We start from the raw sequence: 15,803 nt of genomic DNA, 5'->3' as shown, positions 1-15,803 counted from the left end.
TAGATTTTACCACCTGCTTAAATTTTCTCCTTTGAACCTGGAAAAGCCTGTAGGTTAAGTGTGCTGCCTGCATTGAGTTGACTTTGCATGCCCCTGGGCAGGTTCCGTAACCTCCCCGTGCTTTAAATTTCTTAACAGTAACACTGAGGATAATAATATCTCTCATTGTATGAATTTATAAGAATTAGAGGATCTTGAAAAACATATTATTGACACACCTAACCTCTTTAATCATATTCTCAACTTACACCATAAAAATCTAGCTAGTAACTTTGAATGGAAACAAATTCTCAAGCTAACAGCTTTTTGTCTTCCATGTATTATCATTAATAGAGTCCAGAAATTGGTGCCTTTTCACCTATTTGATCCTATAAGGTACAAAAAAAAACCCACAGAATTTTTTGAATAAAAAGTGAAAATGTATACACTATGTATATATAGTCTCCATAACAATCAGTTGCTTGAACATTCACATTACAGTCAATTTTGGTAGTGTGTAGATCAGAGCTGTCTATTCTGTGAGCTGTAAAGAGATGTTGTTTCTCTTTGGTTCTTCATCTTTTGATTCTCTTTGCCCTCATCTCCTTGAACGGATTAAAATTCCTTACTAGAGATTCATTTCTATGGATCTTGAAGACTTTTGGTTTTCAGAGCCCACAGAGAAAAACTGGTTAAAAAAAAAAAAAAGCAGCACAAAATTAGTAAAGGAGTGAAAAGAATTTTGTTTGGGGCCAAGATTAGTGTTGGTGAAAGGAATCAGGGTTTATGGGGAATGTTCTCCTTCCCTTCTTTGAGGGGCGCATAAACTTACTCTAAAGGGCTGGGAAGGGAGAAAAGCAGAGGAAAGATTTTTTCTTAACTTTTGTTGCCACCTTGACTTGACCTCTGATCTGGTGAAAGGAGTTGGGAAGATTTGCAGGAAATCTGGATTCCTGAGATTTCTAGGGAACAGCAAAAGTCTGACTCTGTACTGTGGAAGCAAACATTTTAATTTTTTACTCCATTTTTGAAAGCAATGGTGGACAGATGTGGACAGGGATATAATGTGGGCCTCTTTATATTCTCTGTGGTTTTTGCTAATGTATTTCTCAGAGTGTGTGATTAATGCAGTGGTTCTCAGCCCTGCTAGAATCACCTGGGGAGTTTTAAAGAAATGTGATATCTGCACCACAGATCAGGCTAATCATATCAGAATCTCTAGGGGTGACACCCAGGCATCTTTTTTTTTTTTTGTAGACAGTCTTGATGTGTTATCTTTATTTTGTATTTCATGGTGTAAAACCAGTGAATATAACTAAAGTGTTAGTGGACTGGATGAAAAGAAACTGGTTATTAGGCAAGAACAGGGGTTGTAGTTACCCATGACTACTTTTAGCTATGCAGATCAATATATTCTGCAGGTTTACAGCTCAGCACCTTCACCTTTTTTCACTGGTATTTCATGTAAGGCTTCAACCACTGTAATTTTTGCTGATGACGAAGCTTGTCCTTGGGAATGGGATGCATTGCACTCATATTCTCTGGCATCTTCCCTACTAAGAAGGAGATACCAGCACCCAGCCAGTTACTTCATGCTTTTCTGGGCCACCCCGGGTCTGAATGGCCAGGTTGCCTCGGTCACCAAGCAAGAGTTCTGCTCTTTGAACTCCATAGTGACCCCTTTTAACCTTGTTCCAGTTGAGGACAGGGGTTGGGATTCCGATGACCTCGCAGCTAAAAATACGGAACGCTTCACGATTTGCGTGTCATCCTTGCGCAGGGGCCATGCTAATCTTCTCTGTATTGTTCCAATTTTAATGTATGTGCTGCCGAAGCGAGCACCAGGCATCTTCATTTAAAAAAAAAAAAAAGCTTTTTAGATGATTCCAATGTGTAGTCAAAGTTAAAACCATTGGCTTAATGTTTTAGTTCTCCTGGGTAAAATAGCCTTAACACAGGAGTTATCAAATGTTTTACTCCTTTACATCAGTAACAGTTATTGAGGGCCTCTAATAGCTTTCATTTACATGGGTTATGTCTATTAATATTTATTGTATTGAAAATTAAAACAAGCATTTTATAAATATTTAATTATGGATTTATTTTAAAACAACAAAAGCATTACAAGTTAATAACACATTTTTATGAAAAATATTGTTACGCTTTCTAAAACAAAAAGGATTTCATGAGAAGATTGGCATTTTTTAACATTTAAAAAATGTTACCGACTTATTAGAAAACACCTGGATTTGTTTATGCATTCAATCTGCTATGACATGTTATTTTGGTTGAAGTATATGAAGAAAATGCAGCCTCACATGGACATGTAGTAGGAAAAGGAAGGAGTATTTTAATCGCCTCTTCAGATAATTATGGATAATCTTTTTTCTTATTAAAACAAAACATGACAAATAATAATGTCATAAAAGTTAGTTGTAATGCAGAATCTGAAACTGTATAAATAAACATTTTTACTCCATTACATTAAAATCCATTGGTCTCTCTTATACTTTGAATGGACCTTTTCTCTGTGATTGGGCATGGAGCATTTGGAAAACATTTGTTCACTGAGTTATACAGATATTCCAAATGTTGAACACTTTATTATAAATTATTTTAAAAATCACATTTGTTAAAATAACTGACTTCGTCAGCAAAGTTGTTACATGTCAAGAAACTGTCAAGCTTATGGAAGCAGATACAAGTTTTCCAAAATTCCAGTTTTTCACTTGAAAGATGCAGTTTTATCACTGACAAAAAATACTGTCAGTTATGGTCCTTGAAGGCCTAGGCACACTTTATTCATTTTCAAGCAAATGTCTTCCAAATAGCCAAGTCTGAATAATCAGGATATCAGTCAATTATTCTTTCAAGTAAAAGTAGAATTTTATGAAAAAGCACGTAGCTCATCTCACATCTCAAACAATTGTACACGTGCTTTTCCTTGAGACAATATTTGTCCTTCAGTATGTAGCATCTGGTAGAAGTACTTTATTTGTATCTCCCATTTTGTCATGCGGAATATTAAAAGATTCATAATCTCAACTTCTGCTTCTGGTCAAGATGGAGTAACAGACTGGATTTATTATCTTATCTTCAAATATATATATCAAACAGTGATGCTCAAATATTGGAAAACAGACATCACAGGAGAGTCATAAAAGAAGGAAAACAAATGAGATGAGCTGGATGCTTTCCCCGTCTTGCTGTCTTGAGAGATTTCCCAGGTTGGAGGAATCCAAACAGAGCTGGGTGGTCTCTATTAGATGAAAAGACAGAGTTGAGAACTTGGGAAGGTCAAGTGGCTAGAATTTGCAGAGTATGGGAGGAGAGAGAGGGAGCTTCCAGGAGAGAGTGCTTCAGGGATCAGTAAAGGTTTCTCCATAAGTCTTCAGCTGAGTTCAGATCAGCACATGCATGTGAGGAAACTACTCAAGGTGGGGGAAAGATCTACTGAAAAGGAGCAAGCATAACAAGCCTGAGAGCACAGATAAGGTTAGGAGTATTTTGTGTTTCCACCAGTTAGAGTGGAAAAGCCTCAAAATACCAGGGCAAAAGTAGAATATCCAGAGAGTATCGCTTCTGTAAAGTGTCAAATTATACCAGGATTACAGGCTGCTCTGCTCCAGTCTAAGAAAACTGGAAAGCAAGCCTCCAGAGGACCAAACTATTTCCAACTCAACTGTGTCTCAGAACAAAGAGCAAGAATATTTAAAGGATGCAAATATGCCCAGCACCTCCCAAAAAAGTAAAATTCACATCTGGTATCTAATAAAAAAATTACCAGGCATGCATTAGAAATAGGAACCCATAATGAGGAGAAAAACCAATCAATAGAAATAGACACGGAGATGACACAGATGATAAACTGGCAGACAAGGATATTAAAACAGTTGTCATAACTATATCCCATATGTTCGAGAAGGAAGAGGAAAGGTTGAGCATGTTAGGGAAAGATATGGACAGTATAAAGAAAATCTAAATCAAACATCCAGAGAAAGAAAAAAGCACGTCTGGGATGAAGAGTACATTGAATGGAATTAACAATGGTGACAACAAAGATTAGGCACTGCAAAAGAAAATCTTAGTAAACTGGAAGACACAGGAATAGAAAAAATACAAATGAAATAGACAAAGAAAAAACAGGAAAAATAAACAGAGCACTGGTGAACTGTTGAAAAGCTTCATACAACTTAATATGTGTGTAATTGGAGTCCCCAAAGCAGGAGGGCGCATAAAAATACTTGAAGAAATAATGGCTAAAAATGTTCCAAACTTGATGAAAACTTAAAACCCACTGATCCTAGAAATTCTATGAACCCCAAGCACAAGAACATAAAGAAAATTCCACCAAGGCATGTCATAATCAAATTGTTTAAAAACTGGGATAAAGAGAAATCTTAAGACAGAAGCATGTTACATGCAAAGGAACAAAGATTAGGATAACAGCTGATTTCTCATAAGAAACAAGCAAGCAAGAAGACACTGGAGCAACATCTTTAAAGTACTGAAAGAAAAAGATCTGTCAACATAGAATTCCATGCTGAGAGAAAATATCTTTCAAAAACAAAGGCAAAATAAAAAATTTGTATTCAGCATACAGAAATCACCACCATACCTTCACTACAAGAAATACTAAAGGACATACTTTATGCAGAAGGAAAATGAGACCAGGTGAACATATGCATCTACACAAAGGAAGGAAAAAAGAAGACTTAAAAAACCCCTTATTTTGGGCTTCCCTGGTGGCGCAGTGGTTGAGAGTCCGCCTGCAGATGCAGGGGACACGGGTTCGTGCCCCGGTCCGGGAAGATCCCACATGCCGCGGAGCAGCTGGGCCCGTGAGCCATGGCCTGTGCTCCGCAATGGGAGAGGCCACAGCAGTGAGAGGCCCACGTACCACAAAAACAAACAAACAAAAAAAACCCTTATTTTAACAATCTCTTTGAAAGATAATTTTTTTATGCAAAGATAATAATAATGTATTGTGGGGTTAATAACATATTTATAAGTAAATATCTAAATACCATATTTAGAAGTAAAATATCTGACAACAGTAGCACAAAGACTAAGAGGGGAAATAGAAGTAAACTATTTTAACATTCTTGTACTATACACTAACTGATACAATAATTCTTGATGGTGTATAGTGACACATTAAAGATGTATACTATAAATCCTAAAACAACTACTAACAACAAAACAGAGGTATAGCTTACAAGCTAACAAAGGAGATAAAGTAGAATAATAAACAACAATCAATTAATCCAAGATAAATGAGAAAAAGTGGTAAAAACAAAGAACAGATGGGACAAATAGAAAACAAACAGCAGAGTGGTGCATTTAAACTTGGCCATATCAATAACCACAGTAAGTATAAATAGTCTAAATACCCCACATAAAAGCCAGAGATTTTCCAATTGGCTAAAAAATACAAGACCTAACTGTATGCTACTTATAAGAAGCCTACTTTATTTGTAAAAAAGAAAATAGTTTAAAAGTAAAAAGGATTGAAAAAGATACACCATGCTAATGCTGAAAGTTGGAGTGGCTATATTAATATTAGGAAAAAAGTAGATTTCAGAGCAAAGAATTGTTACCAAATAAAAATGGGTCATTTCACAATGACGAAGGGGTCAATTTCTCAAAAGGACGTTGCAATCCTAAATATTTATGCACTTAATAAGAAAGTTTAGAAATACATGATATAAAAATTAGTGGAACTGACAGAAGTAGGCAAATCCATAATTATGGTTAGAGATTTCAACACCACTTTCTTAGTAATATATAGAACAAGTAGACAGAAAATCAGATATTGTATGGAAGATTTGGGGAACATGATCAGCTACCTTGACCTAACTGATATTTATACAACACTCTACCCAATAGCAGCAGAATACACATTCTTTTCATGTCAGAAGGAACCTTTACCAAGACGGATCATACTCTGGGCCATAAAGCAACTCTCAAAAATTTTTAAAGGATTCATCCATACCAGGTCCACTCTCTGACCATGATGGAATTAAATTTGAAATCAATAGCAAGAAGATATAAGGGAAATCCTCAACTATTTGGAAACTAAATAATATAATCTAAATAACCCATGGGTAAAGATGGATATGAGTAAAGATAGATATGCTCATTCTCTTGATTGTGATGATGGTTTCATGGGTGTAAACATATGTTAAAACTCATCAGATTGTATACCTTAAATATGCACAGTTTAACATATTCTAATTCTATCTCAAAAAAGTTGTTAAAAAAAGACATGTGCTCAAAGGTTGAGATTTAATAATAACCACAATTTTTATTTCTTCATCAATGATATTGTTAAGTGAGACTGGCTCTTTTTCTTTTCTCTTGTCTTTCTATCACTTTTTTCTTTTTCTTTTTTTTACTGTGCAGGGCAGTGAAGTAGGTTTTGTTTTTTTTTTAAAATAGTGCAATTTTGTGTTCTGTCTTGATAAGTGCTAAGGTGCCAGAAGTTTTACCCATTATTGCTTTAGGAACATCAGGGCAAAGTTAATAACAGTAAAAAAGTAAAACTTGCTTTTGTATTATTGTAAAAATTGATTTGACCTTGCAGACATCCAAAAGGGTCTTTGGCAATCCCCAGGGGTCAATGGATCACATTTTGAGAACTACTGTCTTAATACAACTTTCTGGTTATTACTGCTTTAGTCCAATAGTGTGTCTTTAAAGGTAAGACTAGGTATATGAAAATCCTGCCACCAAAACTGCATGGGTAAGACCTTTATTAGCAGTTGAGTCCTTAATGTGATTCAAATCACAGTATAGAATCTATACCATAATAAAGATGATAACCATTCCACTTGTGACTAATGCTATCACTGCATACACAAATAATTTTTTTCCATGATGAAAAATGGGGCCTGCGGTTGTTTAGTTAAATGTAATAGTCATGGGTTATGTTCCATATAAAGAGTTTGAAGACAGAAAAAGTTGTAGTAGGGAAAAAAATAGCAGATAGAAGGCATTTCTGAAAGTCTCCAGAATGAAGGAGGAGAGGAAAGAATGAATGAAGAAAAGGGGAAGGGTATATTTAGGGTATAAGGCATAAGAAAAGATAAAAATAAAGAGGGAAGGGACACATAAATAGAGAGTTGTATTGGATTCGTAGATTTATGGAAAGTTGTCAGAAAAGCCCGCATGTGTAAAAAACGATTTACTAAAATCAGTTTCACATACTATGCAAAATGTTTTAGATGTATGGGATACATCACACGGATACATGAGTGGTGGATACAGAGATGTACTGTTCATATTCCCTTCAGTGAAGGACTCTGTTCCAGCTGTTGGAGTGTCGCTGGCAGACAGCCTCTAGCTGTCAGCTCCTTTGGCTGCAGAGAACTGCTTATAGGAAGTCACCCCACTGAGGTGAGGGTACAAAGCTTCAACCATTTGGGGTCACTGTGGGACAACTCTGACAGGCGCTTTCAGCTCCAGGGCTCTCCATGGGGCTGGGTGAAGCTGTGGAGGAGGAGGCCGCTTCTCTGCTGACTCTTCCCTCTGCCCAGTCTGGTTGCTCTCTCTCCCTCCCACAGGGGTTTGTCCCAAGGGCACTCCCTAATACACATCCTGAATGCTAAGCTCTGTTCCAGAGTCTACTTCCTATAGATCTCAAACTGCAACAGCATCTTACTGACTTAAGTATAATCAAAATTGGAGAAGATTGGGGAACTTAGGCAATGGAAACTGTCAAAATTATGTGTTAACCTTTTAACTCAAGCATTTCTGTATTTCTCATTTTGAATTGCTTATACTTAGCATGCTATCTTTAACATTTTGTTTCATGTAGGTTTGCTATTTCCACCTTCCCTTTCTTATAGAAATCACACTGTGGAAAGATAAAAAGCTAATAGGATAAGAAAAACAATTACTCTGTTTCTCACTCAGGAAACCCACAATTTCAAGGTTGGCCTAAGCAGCAAAAGAGGAAAAATATATTGGAAGATGTGATAGTGGTTTTGTTCTGAATACAAACCAATGGACAATTCTGGGGTGGTCCGATTATCAGAACTGACCATGGATGTACTGAAGAAGCTATTTAATTTTGTTTGAGCCGGAAGATTTGAATTGTTACTCAAAATTCTTAGACGTGAATAGGATTAGCAATTTTGAACATCAGGGAAGTGTGTATTTCCATCCTGTCTTCCACCATAGCTCCAGAGGAGGGCAGACATTATTCTCACGTCAGCCCTCTCCCTCTTTAAATTTACTCTTATAGCCAAGCCTAAGAATATAGAGTGGGTGAGCCTTCAGGCTGACTGCATTACCTTCAGACTTTTGCTGTCTGGCAAACAGGTCTGTTTCAGTGTCCTTGTTTTTTTTCAGGGATCTATATGTTACTAGATGACTCATGGCAAGCCACACCCTGATCCTTAGTTTGGAAGAAAAAGAAGATGGTGAAGTAATTGTCCAGACAACTTAGACTAGAAAGGTACAGACCAAACTGAGATACCATTTTGTTTCTAGAATTATCTTGATAACAGTGATTTTTTTTAACATCTTTATTGGAGTATAATTGCTTTACAATGGTGTGTTAGTTTCTGCTTTACAACAAAGTGAATCAGTTATACATATACATATGTTCCCATATCTCTTCCCTCTTGCATCTCCCTCCCTCCCACCCTCCCTATCCCACCCCTCTAGGTGGTCACAAACCACCTAGCTGATCTCCCTGTGGCATGCGGTAACAGTGATCTTGGATGTTACAGAGTAAATACAGTTTTATTTAGCTTTTCCTTTGGGGGGCATGGATTCCACTGTGAACATTTTAGGTCTCATGTATATCAGACAGTTACTTCAACCATACTTCTCAGCTTGGGAGTATGATAGTCTGTCCCCTATAAGGCAAGGTAACTATCTGTGAGAAAAAAAGAGAAAAGATATGGTGGACTGTTATAAAGGAAATATTTTGAGGGTCCCAGTTCAGGCTTTGTTTGCTCATCTGTTAAATGGGATTAATACCTACCTCACATGGTTAGGAAGGGTAAATATGGGAACATAGGAAAAGCACCTAGGGCAGTGGCTGGTACAGAAGTATCCGGTAAATATCGATCCCTGGCCACCCCTTCTTAATGAGCCGTAGGAAAATAATTCTTAACCTCACAGGGTTTGATGAACCCTCCCTCCCCTTTCTATTCCCAGTCATGGCAGTGGAGATCATAAAAATGCTTCCTCCATGTCTCTTCCCTCCTTCCTTTCTTCCTCTCCTAGACAAGGAAGTGGCCGTCTCTGTTCCCATGGATTCGGAAGCTTGTGCCTCTCAGGACAGCCCAGACCCCGGGTTGCTAAGGTGGTGGGTGGTGGTGGAGAGCTGCGGCTTCGGCCTGCGCAGCGCAGTGGGGCGGCGACCGGGAGGCGATGGGGAGGCGGGCGCAGTCGACCCAAGGGTGGAGAAGGGGGAAGGCGAAGGACGCGCGTTCCCGGGCTCGTGACCGCCGGCGGCTCGGGGAACCGGCGCTCAGAGAGCCCAGGAGAGATGGCAGGCGGCGGGGACCTGCGCGTCATGGACACCCTCCGCCTGCTGCTGCTGGTGGCCGCCCTGCCCCTGGTGTCCCGGGGTGTCAGTCGGGGAGCGGCAGACTGGACCCAGGAGAAGGTGAGGGGCTGCTGCTGGGCGATTGTACCTGGGAGGCTCTTGCGGGTGCGGGGACTCAAAAGTCCCGTGACCCCCACCTAGGTAGGATGGGAGGCGGGGCAGAGCCGAAGTCCCCGGCCCCTGCGCCCCGAGGAGTCGGGGCTCTGCGTCCTCGCTGGCCGCGGGGATGCTTTGGAGATGCCACGGGAGCTGGGTGATGTCACCGGCCTCCGCTCGGCTGCGGTCGGATGCGGGTACTGATAGGCACAGGAAGTGTGACTTGCCTGCGGTGGCGGAGCCGGGAGGTGAGGGTGCATCGCCGCGCCGCCGCCCGCTCGGGACACGCGAAGCCAGCGGTCTCTGCGCTCCTGGCCGCCCGGGTGCTGGCCGCGTCTGGCGGTGTGCCCACCGCTCCCTCGCCGCGGCATCCAAGGAAGCCCTCCCGACGTTGAGGTCTCCATGCAGTCTCAGCACGGTCCTGTCACTGTCAGTCTGTTTTAGATTTTTAAGCGGATCAGCTCCGAACGAAGGAGCTTAACTGGAGACATGCTTTACTTTAAATAAATAAATATATATATATATATATTTCTCAAAAGACAGTAAAATGCAATTGTCAGAGAAATGTATAGAGTTGGAGATTTCACATGAGGAACTTAGGATAAAAGTGATTGGCAAGTTCCCTTTGTGTGAAGTATATAGGTTCACAATTATTTCCCTTTCTTGTGTAACAGTTTTGAAATCCTGAAATTGCTAGGGACTTAAGCAAAGGTTAATGGTATTGGAGTAAATGGTATACTTTTAAAGATACTAAGAAAAGCAGCAATGTAAAGGGATATAAACTTTGACAGTGTTGTTGAACAGATCTTTTAAATGCTTACAGTCTGCCAGTATTGATTCGCAGCTTGGAAATCCAGGACGTAAGGTGAATGCATAGGCCCTCTCATGGTCCACATGCGTCTCCTGCCCAGCCACAGGCGATGTGTATGAATAGCCCACTTCAGCTCCCTGGGTGACACTTACAGCTTCACCATTCAAGGGCCACAACATGCCCCACTTACACATGGACACCACTAGCCATAGGGAACCTGGGGAGGATGAGGGTAGTCAACCCAAGAATAACTTCATTATAAGAAAAGCTTCCTTTGCTGTGCAAAAGCTTTTAAGTTTAATTGGGTCCCATTTGTTTATTTTTGTTTTTATTTCCATCACTATGGAGAACAGTATGGAGGTTCCTTAAAAAGCTACAAATAGAACTACCATAAGACCCAGCAATCCCACTATTGGGCACATACCCTGAGAAAAACCGTAATTCAAAAAGGGACATGAACCACAATGTTCATTGCAGCACTGTTTACAATAGCCAGGACGTGAAAGCAACCTAAGTGTTCATCAATAGATGAATAGATAAAGAAGATGTGGCACATATATACAATGGAATATTACTCAGCCATAAAAAGGAACGAAACTGAGTTATTTGTAGTGAGGTGGATGGACCTAGAGTCTCATACAGAGTGAAGTAAGTCAAAGAGAAAAACAAATACTGTATGCTAATGCATATATATATGGATCTAAAAAAAAAAAAAGGTACTGTTGAACCTAGTGGCAGGGCAGGAATAAAGACAGACGTAGAGAATGGACTTGAGGACATGGTGTGGGGGGGCGGAGGGGGGAAGCTGGGGCGAAGTGAGAGTAGCATCGACATATATACACTACCTAATGTAAAACAGTTAGCTAGTGGGAAGCAGCCGCATAGCACAGGGAGATCAGCTCCATGCTTTGCGATGACCTAGAGGGGTGGGATAGGGAGGGTGGGAGGGAGGCTCAAGAGGGAGGGGATATGGGGACATATGTATGCATATGGCTGATTCACTTTGTTGTACAACAGAAACTAACACAGTATTGTGAAGCAATTGTACTACAATAAAGATCTATTAAAAAAATAAATCAGCAAAATCTTAGCAAAAAGAAAAAGAAAGAAAAGCTTCCCATGGGGATTCAGCACAGACTTAAATCTTCTCCTTCCTGACCAGAAATTGGGAAGGGGCATTAACTACCGAAATGTGGAGCCGCCAAATGTGTCTATGATACGTGGACATGAATGGAACTGAATGAGGTGGGGACTGTTTGAGGGACCTGCTCTGAAGGGATCATCTACAGGCAGGATGTATTTGTGGGTGGGAGAAGGTGCTGGATTCTTACAATGTTTTAAATGAATGAGACTAACTTTTGAGAAATGTCTTTTAAAGCATGCATCCCTTTTATATTTAAGAAACTTCTGATCGCTTTTCTATTGGGAAATTGTTTCCTTTAAAGTGATGCAAGCTAAAGAAGCAAATGACAAAATCAACCATGACAATTCCTGATTTCTGGTTCCCCCTGCCCTCCCTTACTCTCCAGGCTTTCATAAAGTCTTCCAGATGTCACGTACAGTTTGAAGCCTGGGAAATGAATTAATCCACACTAAAATACATGCCTTCCTGCTCTGAATGGCATTTAGCTATTTTAGTCACGTGGGGTGTGCCCTTGGCACACTGGTCTGCCGAAAGGTGAGGTGTGGTAAAGGAAGCATTGATTTTGAAATCCGTTTTCTTTGCTTTGAAATAAAGGTGTGTCTCTAACAGTGGGATCTAATATGTAAGAACAGTTCAACCCTAATTTTTGGTTGTGTTTAGAAGACCGTGATTTGCTTATTTGAAACTTGTAAACATTGTTTTCCAAAGAAGTAATATTATAAGTTGTTAGATTCACAGGTGGGCCCACAGGTATATATTTAGGGGCATTGGCATCTGGGTACCAGGATTCTATATATAAGCATCTGACTTGAATCTCACTGTGCCTCTGTGAGGAGGGTACGTTCATCCCCAATTTACAGATGAGGAAACTTGACCACCATTACAGCAGCGAACTGAAGAGCCCTCATCTTTCTTTAGTTTAACTATCCCTTTATTATTGGATAGTTAGGTTGTTTCCAAACTTTATTGTAAAGCTGGGACCCAACATATTTTAATTGGTAGAATTTTCCTTTATTATTTGAGTCATATTGAGGGTGGAGGGACAGATTTTTTGAACAGAGGAACCTTGAACAGGAAAGTTGGCCTCACCTAAAAGTCCTCCTCCGGGGTAGTTCTGGAGGACAATTACTGCTCTCACAGCATTTCACATTCTTCTGCTTCTGGAGCCACATATATTCTAAAAAATCTTAGGGTTCCCCTCCTCCATGGTTCGAAAAGTTCTTAGCCATCTACCCCTCTACCCATCATGATTCTTATGAATCATGAAGCAGCAATGGAGACTCCAAGGAAGGGACAGGGGGCCAGTGGTAGCCTGGGTATTGGTGGCAGAGGGAGAAAGAAAATGTGCCATTTTTGAGCTTCTACCATCTGGCAGGTAAGTACTATGACATCCATTATACAGATAAGGAAACTTTTCCTAGTCACAGCTAGTAAGTGAGGGAGCTGCGATTTGGCCCTAAATTGTTGTTTTCAAAGCCTGCACTACTTTGCTTTTAGATAGAGGGCTGCTAGCCTTTAAAGAAGACAGAACTTTATCTTATTCACTTCCCAACTGTTCCACGACTGCATTTGTAATATCAGTGGCATCTGACACAGAAAGAGTTCAGTAAATGCTGGCTGGGTTGAATTTGCCGTAGACACAGGTGTTAATCTGAGTGCTGTCTGGGAGACGCTCATATGGGATGGAAACTAGAATTGAATTGGCTATGCTTCTGTAATGTTCTCCCTTTAATTCAATGGTTTGGGACCTCAAATCCCTCTGCAAGCTGGGCCAGCTCTACAAATTATGTAATTAAACTCCTCTTTGGCCTGGCACCATGTGATTAGTCCAGAGGAGATGCTGTAGGATATCTGGGTCACACTTTTTTAGCTGAAAGATTCTTGTCACCCAGAGCAGACTTATTGTCCTTTCTGCCTGGATGAAAGACAAGGCAGGGGCTGTAATAGAGACTCATTCCTCTGAGAATGCCTGTCCCAATAGAAAATTGTCTACATGCCTTTTAACTGAAATAAACCTAGAATAATTGGGGGTTGGCATTTAACATTGGGCTCAACATAGTTTTGCCTCATTTGTTTACTCTCCTCACGCCCAGCCCACACTTTCTTTCCAGGTTTCCCCTCTTCCTCCTTCCTCTCAGCCCCACATAGATGTTTAGATTTATTGGGTTCTGAGAGTCAGCCTCCACAAAAATAGAATGGATGCCATTTAGTTTGGAAAAAGCGAATGCTTTTCCATTCAGGGCTTTAATAAATATCAATAGAAAGGCTTAAGTAATTAACTGAATGTGACTGTTTCCCCTTCTCTATCCATCACTGACTGGGAAGCTTTTGATCTCTGTGATTTCACAGGGGCATCTTTATTCCCACGGAGGCAGGGTGAAGGAGGGCACTTTACTGAAGTATGTTCATTAAGTGGGTGAGCCCAGGAGATTGAGGATCAACACAGGTCAGTGTCTGTACTCAGGTGCACTGATGGGCCTGTCTGCTGAGCTTACCCTTTATGCATCCATTAAGCATTTTTTGGTGCTATTTGTCAACTGTGTTTCATCCACGATATCTGTTACAGGTAGAGATGCTGGAGGGTTATTTATTTTGTTCCCATTTTTTCTTAAATCTCTTAAGAACTCTTTCAAGCCTCCATAAATCACCTATTTATATATCTATCTTCTTCCTCCCCGTCCTTATTTCCCAACATCTCGGGGCTCACGGGAATTTCCTTGGCCTCCTGTTTGGCCCACCAGTTGTTGGACTGTACCCTGCAGGCCTGCAAGCCTTGTAGTTGCCTAGTTTCAAGGCCAGAGAAAGAGCCCGGTGACAGTGATAGAGACATCAATGATTTATTGGACAGGGGGATCTTACATGTCCAAAACAAAGGGTCCTGGAGTGACACTCCACCCCACTGGGCAGGTGGGCAGTGCGGCGGGGGGAGGTCATGGCAGCAATCTTTAATATAAATTGCCCATTTACACATCAGCTTGATTTCCTTTCACTGTGGACATGGAGTGAAGGACCACAGTGACCAGGTAGGTTCTGGGATGGAGTAATAGATAGTGCATAGAAAAGGAGCCCCTGGCCAAACAGCCTTTGACACAACAGTGCTTGATTGTCACAATGACTACTGGGCCAACTCAACTCTAAATCATCACAAGCATCGACTCTCAGAAATTCAAAAAGAACAAAGCCCACCAACATTGACCCACAGCACTTCCTGGCCCTTTGCAGCAGGCAGCCACTTGTCTTTCCTGACTTTATAATTTCTGTTCATTCAACTGATTTGGTATATATGATGGCAAACATGCCCATTTTACTTTGTTATTATGTAAACATAATCTTAGTGAAGTTGAACTATTCTAGAAAAATAGTTCATCTGTCGATTCCACATTTGATGAATTCATCCAGTATTTATTGAGTGTGCCACGTGAGCTGGGTACTGTGTGGTTCTGGGGAGAGAGTGGAAAGTAAGAGAGATAGTTCCTGTCCTCCTGGAGTTGACTCTTGCATGAAATCAGACATTAAACAAGTAAACACACAAGGCCTCTGGGCTACGACCCGAAATGAGCAGGAGTTAGCCAGGTGAAGAGGAAGGGGAAAGCCTTCAAGGTAGAAGGCACCACAAGGCAAAGGCCCCAGGAGGCCTGAGCCTCACACTGCTTTGGGTCCTGGAAGGATGCCAGGTGACTGAAGCATGGTGAACCCGGGTGGGGGCGGGGTGGGGTGGGGTGGGGGGTGAATGGCCCTGCATGGGGCTTGTGAGGCAGCAGGAGAGACCGGAGGCTCTTGTTGGCCCGTATTAAGTAATAATTAACCATGTAAGTTTCCCACTTCTTGCCTCCATTCTCTTTTCACTTCTCACATTTCTATTCTTGTCTTTTAGCTCCTTCTTCCTTCTCAAAGTGCTGTTTGAGAGTTAACAGGAGGACTTAGATCTGAGGTACCAAGGAGTTTAAAGGCTGCAGCAACAAATTTACTAAGGAAATATATTTTAGAATGTATTACCAGTAAATAAACACAAACCTTGAGATGTTCCAGATACAGCATTGGTACGTTGTGTTTAACAGTGGAAGTTCACAGACAGTGTAGGAAGGCAGAGGAGAACTAGCATGGGATGGGGAATCTACAGGGCCAGGATCCTTTCTCTCGAACTTACCTGTAACTCTCCTACAACCTTGGGAAAATCAGTTGGTTTCTCTGACTCAGTTTCCACTGAC

The 15,803-nt window shown here is 40.8% G+C and overlaps 1 protein-coding gene and 1 non-coding gene across 8 annotated transcripts in view; one reads left to right on the top strand and one right to left on the bottom strand.

Annotated features, from left to right (window-relative positions):
• Nucleotides 1–1,715: 1,715 nt before the first annotated feature.
• LOC137206257 (U6 spliceosomal RNA) lies at nucleotides 1,716–1,821 on the bottom strand. Its single transcript, XR_010934573.1, has one exon. It is a non-coding gene; the product is annotated as a U6 spliceosomal RNA (small nuclear RNA).
• A 7,561-nt stretch (nucleotides 1,822–9,382) lies between these two features.
• QPCT (glutaminyl-peptide cyclotransferase) overlaps nucleotides 9,383–15,803 on the top strand; it is a 28,443-nt gene continuing 22,022 nt past the window's right edge. For 2 of the 7 annotated variants that reach the window (XM_067703249.1, XM_067703247.1), the window contains exon 1: nucleotides 9,384–9,604. In XM_067703249.1, coding sequence (XP_067559350.1) covers nucleotides 9,485–9,604 — 120 coding nt within the window. In that variant the 5' untranslated portion in view covers nucleotides 9,384–9,484. Of the gene's footprint in view, nucleotides 9,605–15,803 lie in introns of all 7 variants that reach the window. The other 5 variants (XM_067703250.1, XM_067703246.1, XM_067703244.1 and 2 more) reach the window with 5 other exon arrangements.

Source organism: Pseudorca crassidens, chromosome 14, assembly GCF_039906515.1.
Source record: "Pseudorca crassidens isolate mPseCra1 chromosome 14, mPseCra1.hap1, whole genome shotgun sequence".
In the NCBI taxonomy this organism is placed as follows: Eukaryota; Metazoa; Chordata; class Mammalia; order Artiodactyla; family Delphinidae; genus Pseudorca; species Pseudorca crassidens.
This window is presented reverse-complemented; position numbering and strand designations above follow the sequence as displayed.